This window comes from Schistocerca nitens, chromosome 2 (genome assembly GCF_023898315.1).
Source record: "Schistocerca nitens isolate TAMUIC-IGC-003100 chromosome 2, iqSchNite1.1, whole genome shotgun sequence".
Taxonomy (NCBI): domain Eukaryota; kingdom Metazoa; phylum Arthropoda; class Insecta; order Orthoptera; family Acrididae; genus Schistocerca; species Schistocerca nitens.
Genome location: NC_064615.1, coordinates 1,004,166,019 through 1,004,181,384, shown reverse-complemented (window position 1 = coordinate 1,004,181,384; position 15,366 = coordinate 1,004,166,019). Strand labels below are relative to the sequence as shown.

The window sequence follows — 15,366 nt, the reverse complement described above, 5'->3', positions numbered from 1 at the left end:
TTTTATAGTATCCTCAACTGTGATCAACACAATGTCTCCCAAATCCGTTAAACAACCATTTTAGAACCAGTTCATCCCTACCGAGAATGAAGGAAATCAAACAACACGCAAGAAAGTTGAACAAGACCTGAAAACTCAGCTACAACAAGTCATGTGGTTCGACTGTCACCTCTGTCTGTAGTATAATGCATTACAAGCCGCAACGCATATTGTATCGTACACTGAGGTGACAAAGTGATGGGACAGCGAATCCACATATACAGATGGCAACAGTGTCGTGTACACAAGGTGTAAAAGGACAGTGCATTTTCGGAGCTGTCACTTTTTCTCATTTTGAAAAGGTTTTCGGCATGATTGTGGTTGCACGACAGGAATTAGCAGACCTTGAAAGCTGAATAATAGCTGAAGCTAAACGCACGGGACATTCCATTTCGTAATTTGTTAAGGAATTCCATATTCTGACATCCACAGTGTCCAGAGAGCGCCGACAATACCGTATCTGGGGCATTACCTCTCATGACGGCAACGCAGTGGCCGACGGCCTTCACTTAACGACTGAGAGCAGTGCCGTTGGCGTAGAGTTGTCAGGGCTAACAGGCGAGCAATATTGCATGAAACAGCCGCAGAAATCAATGTAAGTCTTACAACGAACGTATCCGTTAGGACAGTGCACCGAAGTTTGGCGTTAATGGACTGTGGCAGCAGACGACGGACATGAGGCTTTTGCTAGCAGAACGACGTCGCCTACAGCGCCTCTCCTGTGCTCGTAACTATATCGGATGGACCCGAGACTACTGAAAAATCGTGGTCTGGCCAGATGAAACCCGATTTGTTGCTAAGACCTGGTGGTATGGTTAGAGTGTGGTGAAGACCTCCCAAAGCCATGGGCTCAAGTTGTGAACAAGGCACTGTGCAAGATGGTTGTGCCTCCATAGCGGTGTAAGCAGTGTTTACATGGAATGAACTGGGCTCTCTGGTCCAACTGAAGAGATCATTGAGTGTAAATTGTTACATTCAGCAACTTGGAAATCATTTGAAGCCGTTCATGAACTTCATGTTCCCAAACAAGAATGTAATTTCTATGCATGACAAGGCACCATGTCTCTAGGCCACAAATCTTCGCAGTTGATTTGAAGAACATTCTAGAGAATTCGAGTGAATACTTTGGGCACCCAGATTTCAGGACATGAATCTCATTGAACACTTATCGGACAAAATCGAGAGGTACAGACAGGTACTGAGGTGGCTTGCACCAATATTTCTGCAGGGGACTTTGAGCGACTTGTTGACACCATGCCACGTCGAGTTGCTGCACCGTATCGGGTAAAAGGAAACCGGATCAGGAGGTATCCTATGACTTTCGTCACCTCAGTCTATACTGTACATGTCACTGTAAATGGCACCTTAGACGGCACAGGAGCAACCCACCACGGTGAAGCACGTACTACAGTTCCTGTTTTATAAGTCGGCCCAGTCTAAGTTCGCAGCTCGAGATCTAACGGCTAGCGTTGCTGCCTCTGGATCACAGCGTCCAGGTTCGATTCCCGGCAGGGTTAGAGATTTTCTCTTCCGGGGGACTGGGTGTTTGTGTTGTCCTCATCATTTCATCATCATCATCATCATCATCATCATAATCATTATCATCCGTGACAGTGACTAGATTGAAGTATGTAAAAAAATGGACTGTGTACAAATTAGTACTTTGTACGGGCGTTGATGACCGTGCAGTTGACCTCACCACATACCAAACATCATTGTCATCTGCCCAGCCTATGAGGTCCGATATCTGTAATGAGGTGCTGCTGCCCAGCCACACGACATCTGGACGTGGTTTCATTTTGTTTTCCCCAAGACACACCGTAGCACTCCTTGAACACCAACAAGTTGTTCAGTTTACGAAATGCTCTCGCCGAGCATCCGGACCATCACAATCTGCCCTCCCTCGAACTCAGATAGGTCGCATGACTTTCCCCTTCTACATATGGGCAGCACGCTCTCTGATACTACATAACCCATATGCCTGTCTGACTGGCAGTCGTTCCTCGCCAGGTGACGCTGCTATCGTCTTGACAGGTTTTTTTATACACACATCAAAAAAGTTTTGTATTACTCGACTCCGAGAGTTCCGGAACCAGTACAGAAAATTGGGATGGAGATCAACATCATTTCCGCCGTTTTTGTTGCTCATAAAAACCACACATTGAATGTTGTCCCTTCAGAGACGTTGGTCCAGATTTCTAAACACACCGGCACCTCTAATACGCAATAGCACATCCTCTTGTATTGATGCATGCCTGTATTCGTCATGGCATACTATTAACAAGTTCATAAAGGCACATTTTGTCCAGATTGTCCCACTCCCCAACGACGATTTGGCATAGATCCATCACACTGGTTTCTGGGTCACGTCGTCTATAAAAAGCCCTTTTCAATCCATCCCAGCCATGTACGATAGTGTTGGCCACTCTTGTCGAGCGATGTCGTTATCCTGAAAGAAGTCATTCACAGGATGTGCACGATGGGGTTAGGTAGCGGTCAGACACTGCAATAGCATCCCTTGGACGGCCTGAGCGAGGCATGTCATCGGCAGTTCCTGGAATGGTCGTTGCTGGGGCTGATGCGCTGAGAGCCTGTGTGTCGCCACGGTCGTTGCTTTTGGCGCTTTTAGTTTCGCAGCCAACCGCAAGTGCGGCCCAACCAATCTCCGCACCGCCGTCAATCAGATTTAGTTCTGCATCGTGATACGTGGCAGCCACAGGCATCAAGGGGTTCATGTCGGGTTGGCGTAAGACAGTTCTACTACGGGATGCCCGTGTTCTCCTGACTCGACCTTTTCCTATTTCCAACTATTAGGGGCTATGAAGAAACCTCTGCATGGACATCACATCTGAGATTTCTAGGAATTGCGAGGAGCTTTCCTTTCAGTGGGTCGACAGACTGCAGAAATGAATTTTGACGAGGGACTACTGAAGCTTATGTTGCCATGTCAGGAAAACACAGTAGATGTGGGAGTACCTGGAAACTAATTTTAGCGGCGGCAGCTGTTGTTTCCCAACTCATAAAGGGGCGAGCTAGGTCATGTTGCAAGAGCAGTTTTCGTCTCGGTGCACACTCGCCGCACATTGCCACTAATCTCCTGCTAATATTCACAGTGTCCACATCCCCTTTCCATATAAACTTTATTTTACAGCCCTGTCCCAGATATTTACACTGAGTGAAAGAGGACGGAAAATTCGCCGGTACTGTGTGTGAGTAGATTGCACTTCTAGTAATTATCCCGCCACATACGGTTAGAACAAAGTACAACGTACTTGCAACTGTAATTGTGCAGGTATTATTATTTTCTAAATAGTTGCTCGCGCTTGATAACGTGACATTATTCTGGGTTAACACAACTACTTATTTGCATATATTTGCCTTTTTGTTGTGGCTACTTATCATAACAGTCTTAATTCAGAATAATTTCAGTTCGTTATGAAGAAAATTGAAATACTAAAGAATATCAGAAGTTGTCTGGTGATCACATTTCCTGAGTAGTTATCTAACATACTTACCTGATACGCAATGGCAGGGTCTCTACCATAACCCACGTAGCTAAAATGAAGCAGACGTACACTTCTAGAAGTTTTCTGACGGTTGCGTCGTACTCCAATAGACATCACAAAAGTTTGTTTTTTCAATCATTCTACCAGAAAAGACATCTATAACGGGTACAAAGGAATGTTACACTTATATATCGTTGGATTCATAGCCTAGGCGGCGAAGTGCACACTCAATGAGGAATTAGAAGACTTCGCAACGTAGGACACATTCTGAACTTACAGAGAAAAGTTTTGGTTGAATTATAAAACTTCTCCTATGTCTGTGTTAACTTTACCTTGATCTCAAACTCATTATCCAGCAAAGGGGTCACAGTTTTCGACGCAATAGGTTATTCGTTACAGTTTACAGAAGATGGAAACATTTATGGAGATTTTTAGATGCTTATTTAACGACAAAAAATTTTACAAAGTGATTCACAGAACACTTCCATCAGTAAAGTCAGATTCTGTTAATTGTAGATATCAAGTCTGAACTCTCTTGATGTTTCACGGATGCAAGAACGTCAACCATCAGAGTCCACCAATTCAAAAAAGCCAAAGTCCCCCAGAGGGTGGCCCTGGTGGGCCGGTAGGCTGAGGTTCACCAGTTGGCTGGGGTCCTCCAGTTGGATCAGGACCACCAGTAGGTGGGCCTGGTGGTCCAGTTGGTTGAGGACCCCCAGTAGGTGGTCCAGTTGGTTCAGGACCTCCAGTAGGTGTGCCTGGTGGACCAGTTGGTTCAGGACCTCCAGTAGGGGTGCCTGGTGGTCCAGTTGGTTCAGGACCTCCAGTAGGGGTGCCTGGTGGTCCAGTTGGTTGAGGACCCCCAGTAGGCGGTCCAGTTGGTTCAGGACCTCCAGTTGGTGGGCCAGGTGGACCAGTTGGTTGTGGCCCTTCAGTTGGTCCAGGAGGGCCAGGTGGAGTCTCCTGGCTGCGGCATGCTGCCACCTGTAGTGCAATAGTGTGCTATATAGTACATCTTGCATTATGTTTAGGATGACTTGACAGTAACAATATGAATGCAACACTATTCAACAACATTGCAGTTGTTAGTACGTACTAGCAACATGACCCACATAGGTTTTCTCGCTTTTTGGTATACAGAGAAATGTACTCTTACTCAAGAACTTTTGAATGTCTCATGGACTTCTAGGGAGCATAGACTGATACCGGATATGACGAATATCGTAGACGACTGTCATGTGCGCGAAGGAGAGAAGTAACTAGTATGAAAGCTTCGCTAGTCCCAACAAACTGCATCAGTTGCAAACATTTTACACACGAGGTGTGTGACGAGGAAGCGCAAAAATATCCAGTTATGTCTTCTTGTGGGATTTGACAGCTGGGCTTAAACGCTTGCTAAAACAGCTATCAACAACAATCCGATATACTTATCGCAAAATGTTACTTCGCTATCTTTATTCTATATATAATTCGTCGAGGGCACATACACGAACAGAGTTAGAAGGAAAGAAGATTAAAGATTAACAACTTGTTGATAGCGGGATCATTAGACACGAGGAACAACCTCACAGTTTCATGGATATACTCCGTGTTTTATCAAAGGAAAGAGAGCAACATATGCTGTAAGTGGTTCAGGGGTAAAATCTAAAGCAAAAGCTGGATGATCAGCGAGGAATTTGAATGCCACTCTCGCGAACTGATACCCCAATATCTCAACCTCTGTGCTCGCTCGCAATGTGATAACCTACAGTCGGTTTGATGGAACTCTACTTTCTTATCGAAAAAATAAAGTGTAGATTTGCTTCACGTGCTGATATATGAATCGCTACAGTGTCAACAAATGCGTATCATAACAAAGTTTTCTCTTTTATACGTGAGAACAGAATGCTATGAACACAGAAATCAGTACCAATAAATACTCATCCCTACGTCTACAGCTGTTTGTAGATAGGATGTTGATGTGAATGTGCTAGTAATGGCGTATGAAGCACAAATTTTTATTTGAATTTTATTAATCTTCAGCCCGCAGTACTCACCAAAAGACACAGAAGGAGCGCTGCCACTGTCGCCCTCATGGTGATGGAAGTGCTGAGGTGAGCGTGGGCCACAGAGCTTTTATAAGGCTCGCCAACGCCTGATGTGGAGTATTCGTGATTCCGTGACTCGTCAACAAAGGAACCGAATAGAGACCGCAACCCAAGTCAGACAATGGACGATCTGGTTGTATCACAAGGCTACAGAGCACAGCTGCGACGAACTGAATAGCATAGTGTCGCTTATTTTCCCACAGATAACTGCAAAAACGTGGTTGTCAAAAGTGTCAAAAAATCCTACTTTCGGAAAGGAAAATCCAACAATCTTTTTACGAAGTTTCAATCATCAACTTTCTCCTCCGAACGCGAAAATATTGTTGCTGACTCCGACCTACACACGGAGGAACGATCGTCATAATAAAATAGGGGAAATCAGATCTCGCACGAGAAGATGTTGCGTCGGTTTTTACGTGCGTTTTGCGGAAATGGAATAATAGCGAGTGAGTGTGAAGGTGTTTCGATGAACCCTGTCCCAGGCACTTGAGAGTGATTTGCACAGCAGCCTTGTAGATGAAAAATACCGGGTGACGATATGCAAAACAATTACTTCTGCATGATAAATTCATTGATTATCTAATGTAGACAGGTTGTTTACTTCGATGTCGTTAGCTGAATGTGTTCTCAGAGTAGCTGGATGACGTGTGAGGCCAGTGACCGCAAACCAAGCAGGGAGAGGCGAGGACAAGCTGAATGGAGTCACGGGTTACGAAACCCGTTCAACACTCAACGCGGGCAACCCGGACCCCCATTCACTTTTGAGAGAAGCTCGCAGTTGTAGAAAGTGCGATGTTCGTTTTCTGAAACTTATGTATATTTATGTGGGCATTACTAGCACGAAATAACTGGAAGTAAACTATCATCTGTGAAACCAACATTAACAGTTTACAGTATCCAGAAGTATAAATTAACTAGGCATTGGAATGTCATACTAGATAGGACTTGAATTTTTTTCTTGGAAATTTAACGACTTCCGACACAGGAGCACAGAAACTACATACTAAAATTGGAAGGTTTGTATCAGTAACAGCGGCAACTATACAAATATGATGGGAGATTGTCGAAATTTAAGAAGCGAAAAGAAACAAAACCTTTTATTTCAAAACTTTGACGACGTGGCACACGTTACCGGAAAATATAACCAGGTTTTGATCAGTCAGAAGCTGAAAAGCGTTCCATATTTTACGCATGAAGTCAAACATCAGGTCAAACAACTTACCGGAATGCAGGCGGGTAACGCTGTCGCCAAACGCCTATATTTCGACGGGAGAAGGCATAACAGCAGCAAGTAAGGTTTGTGCAAGTGAATTAAAAACAACGGTTTGCAGTGAAATTGCTGAAAGATAAATAACACACACACTGTAAGGACTAGCGCAATCACAAACCAAAGATGACCGACGTCAGAAGTTTTAGATAGTGAAATTAATAACGAGCATGTGTGGTAGCATTAACTTTGTCGCTCTGTTTTTTGACAAGGAAGAGTGCAGGAATGCATGCAGAATTTAAAAAAAGAAAACTACTGTCTGTATTTATAAGGTTACATGCCAATTTAGTTCCAACTGCTTCCATAATAACTCTTTCCCAATAGCTGGAAATGCGTGCCAGAATCCACGTGTTGTTCCATTCCATACGATAACCGGCACCAATGTTCTGTAATGCAAATGCGCTCGGCTGTTGGAGTCGTGTGACGTTTATTCTCAGTACATCGCTCCTCCACAGTACTGATAGTCTAATCAATATGTGGCATGCCACAACTGCAAGGAAAACATTAGACACCCACCTTGGCGACCCATGATCATCCTACACGGAACCTAAGAGGATCCTGATCTTAGATGGTGCTCGAAAAACAAATTTCACGTCGTATTTACATACAAGACGATCAGTCCTGTGTATAGCAGAAAGGCCGATGACTTTGCAGCCATTTCGGTATTATCATCACTCACCCATTGCACAGAAGCGTAACACAACTCTGATCTATCTTTCACTGTCACCCATAAAATATTTTCCCTGTTGCGAATGTGGGCAACTCTCAGCTGTGTAATGGAATGACGACAACGTAAACGTTTGCCGGACCGGGACTCGAGCTTGGATTTCCTGTTTATCGCGGTCACCTTATCATTAGGCTGTCCAAGTACGACTCAGGGCCATACCTAAATTCCCCCATGTCGTCACCCATGGGTGAACAATCTGTACTCGCATATTCATTATGTATCTTCCCGTACAGGAGAGACATTTTAATTGTAAGTTGCTTGCCCGGTGTTGGCGGATAAATACATTACCCCACCACCTACGCTGTTCAGAAGTAGGATGCACAGTTCCTTCGGACACGCATTCAAGTCTGCTGTCTGCAAACGTACGGTACAGACGTCTGTTTATGTTCCTCCGCAGAGCTTCGAACGCACTGTGGTTCATTTGCTCTTAGTCTTAGCTAGTGCTTGCTCTTTAGATCTAGAGTGGCTCATCAGTACCGACGGTCTAGCATCAAGATCAGATTTAATAATGAATTTGCACGACCGAAGGCATCTGAACTGGATCGATTTATATGAGAAAAGATTGAAATTGACCTGTAAGACATGACTGAATTCCACTTCTCTATCAAAAGCAGTGTGGTCTACGTCAAACTGACCAACGACGCAGTGCGTGGCAAGATCGTATGCGACAGCAAAGACTTAAATTTAAACATTTTGTCGGCCGTGTTGGAGCGGTAGCTATTGATCATTAGGGTTTGGATTAAGAAGGATCAAAGTGTTCAAGCTGTATCTGAGTTCTCGGCTGACATTGAGGTTGCCGTGCCACAACCCTATGGCAAGGTGCTCAGTGACATACCAGAAAAATGGACAACCTATACGACGTACCCGATACGTAATGAGGTGCGACAAATACAGATCGAGGTCACAAAAGATGTGCCGTCTTGTATCACAAGAGCGATAGTCATTTATGATGGGCAACCGGAAACTTGCTCAGGTTGTTGGCAGGAAGGCCACTTCTGCTCAACATGTCTCAAACGGAGAGCTGTATAAGTACCGACAGCTGACCTCTTGCGACGTCCTCTCCACATGCAGATGTGTTACGGAAGGACGCCCAACTAAACAGTGACCTCATGCAACAGCTGGACAGTCCCCTCGAAGAGCCGACGACGGTGAATAACGACACGAGGTTGGTCGCAGCTGCGACGCCCCTCGCCGAGTGGGAGCCACCGAACCAATAATACAGAGATCGGAAGAGAAAATGGACTTGACGGCCGGATAGTGCCAATGTATGCCTTTATCTCAGACCGCAGTGGCAACAGAAACGGACGCCCACATTCGCTTATAGAAACGCACAACCGCAAGCAACGCTCCCCAAAACAGCCTAAGAAACGACGCGTCACCTCGTCGACCGACTGCGAAGGGCGTCCATTAAGAAAAGGTCGAGAAATGCGGCCACCTCACAGAGGGTACCTAACCTCACGACCAGAACACCACCGTATCGACAGCAGCAAACATCTAGAGCAACCTCAAGAGGTTGAGAACGCAGAGCTACCGGCAGTTCGCTGCCGAAACAAGGCAGTCGATGAGACGACACAGACAAGCGGGGTTCGAAAGACCCAGCCGACAGCAAAATTGTCCCAACCCGCTAACGGTTGTAACAGGCGACACGGTGGTGGGGTGTTCCTCTAAAATTATAAATATAACCACCGACGGCGGATAGGACATGTAACATGTCACTACAACAGCAGATGGCACAAGCTCCCATGGCCGATACACATGTGATGGAACGAAGACAAGCATATGGGCTCACCTCTATAATATCAATGCCGTACAGTCTCAGATTAAGAAGTCTTTGCTCAAAGATGTGCTTCAAGCAGCAGACATCGACATCGTCCTCCAACAAGAAATGTACAGAGACGAATTTCCTAGCATGTACTGGTACTAATCCTACGTATCACATACCTCCGAAACTGAGAGCAACATAGCTGCACTTCTCAGAGGAGGCTTCACGGCAGAGGATTTACTGTACCTATCATCAGGACAGGGGTTAGGGGCTTGAAGAACCACTTATCAACATCTATGCACCGCCTGGTACAGACAGGAGATGAGACCATTGCCACTTCTTTCCAGTGGAAATTGCCCTGCTCTTCCAAGTTCAACACAACCATTTTATTCTAGGCGGCGATTTTAATTGTGTACCTGCAAAGAAAGATCAATTTCCTCGATATGTCCCGTGTCCTCAAATACGAATATTGTTACAGCATATTCATTTAGTTGACACCTGGGAGCATGTCCATGGCCTCCGTCCTGGATACACCCATAAGACGAGTCATTCCGCTAGTCGTCTCGACCGGAGATATGTTAGACACAATCTTAACGCTGACATAAGTGGAACTGTGGCCTACAGCTACATTGACCATAAGGCGATAATATGTACGATATCCCTCCAGTGGCAGGAGGTGTGGTGTAACCACAGTCCTTAGAAAATAAACGTCGCCAACTTGGGAGACACAGCTTGTCGAAAAAACATTGAATGTATTTGGAGCTCTTGCAAACGGCGGCTCTGGGCGTATCCCACCACCCTCCTTTGGTGAATGGATTGTGCCAAACCGGCACTAGGCCGTGCCATATGCTCGTTAGCAGACAGTGTGGCGACGTCACACGATGGACTCCTGTTTCAATGTGCTACGGAAATGCGCCAACAAAGTGCCTCCTGCTCTGGGGTGGCAAGTGGAGGAACAACGAAATAAGGCCGAAATTATATCCATCTGGAATGCGCTGTGGTCAGGACACGGACACTAGAGCAGGTTACAGGAGAATGCCCGTCGATGTATGGCATCATCACCAAAAGAAAGGACGACATGCTATGGACACGGATGATGGCAGATACCTAACATCGCAACAAGAAACAGGCAAGCCTTTTTAAGACATTACACTCCACTTGGATACCGATGTGTCTGCCATCACCGAAGTTACAGATACGATTGTACCACAGGAGATTAAAGGGGAAAACGTGGTGGAGAGCATTGGTAGGGGAGCAGAGAATAAATCCCTGGGACCAGATGGCCTCCCTTTGGTATTTTACAGGACCTTTAGCTATGTGATGGCACCCTGATGGACTGCTATCTGACGCGGCTTAATGTGACTTGACACGACCTTATCGCCAGCTTTTGTGGAGGGGCTGAACATCTTGATACACAAATTCCCTGGTAGCACACAGACATAGAACTATCGACTACTGACGCTGCTTAATTGCAACTTTAAAATATTCACAAGCTATTAACAGCATGCCACCGAAGAGTATTGCACCAAGTGATTTCACTCGATTAAACCCTATTTGGAACAGATAACAAACAACGTCCAGACAGCCCTAGGTGAGTATCGTCATTTCACAACTCTAGCTTCCATGGAGCACTAGCGTCGATCAAGCCTTCGATAAAGTGAGCCACACCTATCTTGCAGAAGTCCTGATGCACATGCGGTTTCATGACCATTTATCACTGTTGTGATGCAGCTGTTCCACAGTACTTCCTCCACAGTGCTCGCCAATGGACGTGTAATGAAATCTCTCGTTATAGTGAGATCAGTCAGGCAAAGGCGTCTTCTATCTGTGATATTACATGCACTGGCCCTTGACCCATTGCTTTTCAGCCTTTATCACAGCTTGACAGGATTGACTTTGCGAGGATACACATTTAAGTACGAGGCATATGTGGATGACCTGGTGCTACTAGTGCAGACTGAAAACGATATCCATGTGGTTTTAGAGCGAAATGGCCACTGACAGCTGCATAAATGTGGGCAAGTCTGTGGTGCTGAATATTGGCGTTGGACTAACAGGAGAATGGGTAGCAGCTTTACGTCTCATGGATATACTGAAATGCCTGGGATCGTTGTGCAGTGGACTACAAATATAAGAGACTACTACAATCAGTCTGGACAGGTGTCAAAGGGAGCATCACAGAGGCATTAGACATGCTCCAGCGGGTCTCATATGTTGACACCTGCCTAGCGTCATGAATTCTGCACTTTGCCCGTAGAGTACCCGTAGGTGGATGGAGCCAGCATAGGGCATCAATGTTGAGTCGCCGAAAACCATGAAAGGCATATGAGTTAAATTTCACTGCTCATCTCCAACAAGTTATTTAACTTTTGTATTTATTTGTAGTTGTGGACATTTTTGTTCTGCTACTGTGAATCACTCAAGTTTTTATATTCAGTGCCGAAGTAGCCTACCTAATTTTCGAGTTATAGATGTAGTTTTTTGAGTGATAATGTCCAATAATTGTTATGCTAATGGGTGTTTTTGGTTACAACAAGACAAATGATACAAGCTGAAATGATAAACATGTTCGTCTCACTGTACGCCAACAACTGCTTCAGCGTACCCCGTACATGGGACAAAGTGAAACAAATGTAAAGAAGACTTCAAATTATAATTACAGATACCAGAATAACTCTCCACTCTGAAAGTTGTGTTATACGTGACAAATGTTTATTTTTCCTATTTTGTCACGATGTTATTGTAATAAAAGTGAATTTACAACTAAATTTATGTTATTTGTATAGCTCTTCCTATATTCTCCTATGATTAACCAGTTACAACAGCAAGAACTGGAACACTTTTATAAAGAAAAATTTCTCGTAGGTTAACGAGACTATAAACCATACCGTAATGTGAAGACTGTGATAACATACACGAGATTTAAAACCTGAATTATTAACATACAGTTTTGAATTTCGCGCTGGATGCATCAAACAATTTCTAGTCCGAAAGGTTGAGGGGACTGATGACCTCAGATGTTAAGTCCCATAGTTCTCAGAACCATTTGAACTATTTTTAACCGAAAGGCTGATATAATCTTTTAATGTCTGCCACCAGGAAGCGCTACTGGCTACAGAACCGAGATCAGCCGAGTCCAACCGGTCGTCAGCTCATACAGTCCGCGCCAGAATCTCCTGTCCCTAGACGCAAGTGTAAACCACTTGTCTGCCACTGTGGCAGTTTAGACAACTTTCGTGAATGCTTGGAGAGATGCAAAGAGGTCTGCGTTTTTCTTCGACTACCGCTACCTATGAGCATTACGATTTGGTTAGCATGTTTATCATTGGTACCTGGGATGGCAGTGGCCGGCTGGTGTGGCCGAGCGGTTCTAGGCGCTTCAGTCTGGAACCGCGCGACCGCTACGTTCGCAGGTTCTAATCCTGCCTCGGGCATGTATGTGTATGATGTCCTTAGGTTAGTTAGGTTTAAGTAGTTCTAAGGGGCTGATGACCTCAGATTTAAGCCCTATAGTGCTCAGAGCCATTTTACCCATTTGATGGGAGTGACCCAACCATCGTCTAACAGATAAATACATAATTAAACTACTCACGAAAGATCGCCAGGTGTGACTCCAACACCTCTTTACTTCTGTGTGTACTTGGGATTTAGTAGTGTCCATTTTGAAGTACATTTATACACCTCTCAGTATCGCACACAGGAATAGCAGGATTTCCAGAAGATTAACAGTGACCACAAATAATCCTGAGAATCTTAGTTTTCTAAATGAAGAAGTGAAACCTAATCCGTAGATAATTCTTGAAAGCAATCCTTTTACCATACTTACTCACAACAACAAGGTGGCAAAGTATAGCTAGATAAGTATTCATATAACATAGGATACTAATAATTTATAAGGCACGCACAATTAATTTCCAAACTAGCAATACCAACATCATTACAACTGCAAGAATGTTGTACTGTGGTCGAACTGTAAATGTTTGACAACAAGGAGTATGATTTCAGAATGAGATTGTCACTCTGCAGCGGAGTGTGCGCTGATATGAAACTTCCTGACAGATTAAAACTGTGTGCCGGACCGAAACTCGAACTCGAGACCTTTGCCTTTCGCGAGCAAGTGCTCTACCATCTGAGTTACCCAAGCACGACTCACGCCCCGTTCTCACAGCCTTACTTCTACCAGTACCTCGTCTCCTATCTTCCAAACTTTACAGAAGCTCTCCTGCGAACCTTGTAGAACTAGCACTCCTGAAAGAAAGGATATTGCGGAGAAATAAATAAATAAATATAGTATCTTACATATGTTCTGTGAAAAAATTATCGAGAACTCAAATTATAATTACAGCGTGTAGCCTCTGCTTTATGACATTTATATTGTTTCATTATTTAACAACATATAGACTCATTGTTCCAAAATTTTACAAACGAAGAAATAATACATGGGGAGTAAAGGGCAATGCCTACCGTTTAATATATCTGCTATGAAATAGAATTCAGTTATCTCTACATCCAGCAGTAATACTAACTGCATTCAGATTAAAAGGTAATACCGAATGCAAAATAGTCCTCAATGGAAATCAATTTAAGAAAATATAGCCTTTTAGTTGTTATATTAATTATTACTACAGCAATCATTACACCATCGTCAAAACTTTATGATACCATTTTCTGGATGGTTCGACAAGAATGGCTCTCAAACATGAACATTTGTGTAGTTCTTTATCATAGACTAGAGAGGCCACTACCGTGAACCATGTAGTGTGTGGAAACCAAAACTGACGATAATTGAATGAGGTTAAATGCAGAAAACCAAAAACTGCCAGAGTGGACAGCGATTTGAACCGTACTCCTTAGAAATGCACTCCAGTGGCTACATCACTGTACAACGTCACCAGGAATCAGAATTTCGGGAAATAACTCTACAAAATACATTTGTAATGAATATTAGAAGTGGGCTTGAAAAGAAAAGGGGAGTAATTAAATTTACAAAACTGAAGGTAAGAGTGTTGGATCGGGAGCATAGCGTACCTAAGTATGTCTGACGTTCCCTTGCTCGATGTTTTAATGTAATGTCTGACTAAAAAACCTATTAAGGAATGCGTGCTAATACCGCCATATACAGTTTCCGGCTTTTCTACTGCTTTGTTGTAGGGAAACATCAGGTTGTGTTGTGTGTAGCTCTTGTAAATATGACGAGTTCTACACATGTAAGTGTTATATCAAATGGTGAGACTATTTGAAGGTAATTGTTAATTCTTCAGTTAAAGACTTCTATGGTGAGAAAAATGTTGGATATTTTGAAAACTAGTTCCAGAATGTCTAGATGGATAAATCAGACTTCCTCGGTCGGCCACCATCTAGTTTATGGAAATGGAAGATGGTCTGCAATCGTGAAACATGTGATATTTGGAAATTCACTGAGATTCTGTAACGTACCAACAATTTTCCATGGCTCGAAAATGGAAATTTGTTTTTTTTTTGCCTATAGCGTCTATTACAAAATGTTTTCAACTTTTACCTGGTCCTTGATACTACTTACCTTGATTTCAGTTACTCATAATTGGTGTGTTGTAGGATACCAATGTAAGACGTAGATTATTAAAGACAGTATTTAGAACTTTATGTCTACTGCAGCACATTTAAATCTGAATATAATATTTCTTCCTAGGTACATGGCTTTGTTGTACCTTGGGAATTTTTTCCACATTTGGAAAAAACATTTTTAGCCAGAGTAATTTTTATAGTTTCAGAAAGAAACTATAAAATGACTGCAGTCATTTCAAAACCGAATAAAAGAATATAAAATGCTTAAAATTGCAGAGCTGGCTAGAGACCAAAGTCTGAATAGAGTTAAAACTACAACGCTCTCCTCTGCTGTAACACACTGACCAGACAATCCACTTTTGCGTGAAATCAAGTATTTATGACTGTATTAGTATTGAGCTACGTATTAACAGTAGGTTGCAGTGGATTGTTAG

General features: G+C 43.6%; 1 protein-coding gene across 9 annotated transcripts in view; it reads right to left on the bottom strand.

Moving 5' to 3' along the window:
- Positions 1 to 3,963: 3,963 nt before the first annotated feature.
- Positions 3,964 to 15,366, bottom strand: part of LOC126237344 (proline-rich protein HaeIII subfamily 1-like) — a 388,790-nt gene continuing 377,387 nt past the window's right edge. For 7 of the 9 annotated variants that reach the window (XM_049947396.1, XM_049947397.1, XM_049947394.1 and 4 more), the window contains one exon: positions 3,964 to 4,327. In XM_049947396.1, the coding sequence (XP_049803353.1) occupies positions 4,128 to 4,327 (200 nt within the window). In that variant the 3' untranslated portion in view covers positions 3,964 to 4,127. Of the gene's footprint in view, positions 4,530 to 5,581; positions 5,655 to 15,366 lie in introns of those variants that run through there. The other 2 variants (XM_049947405.1, XM_049947403.1) reach the window with 2 other exon arrangements.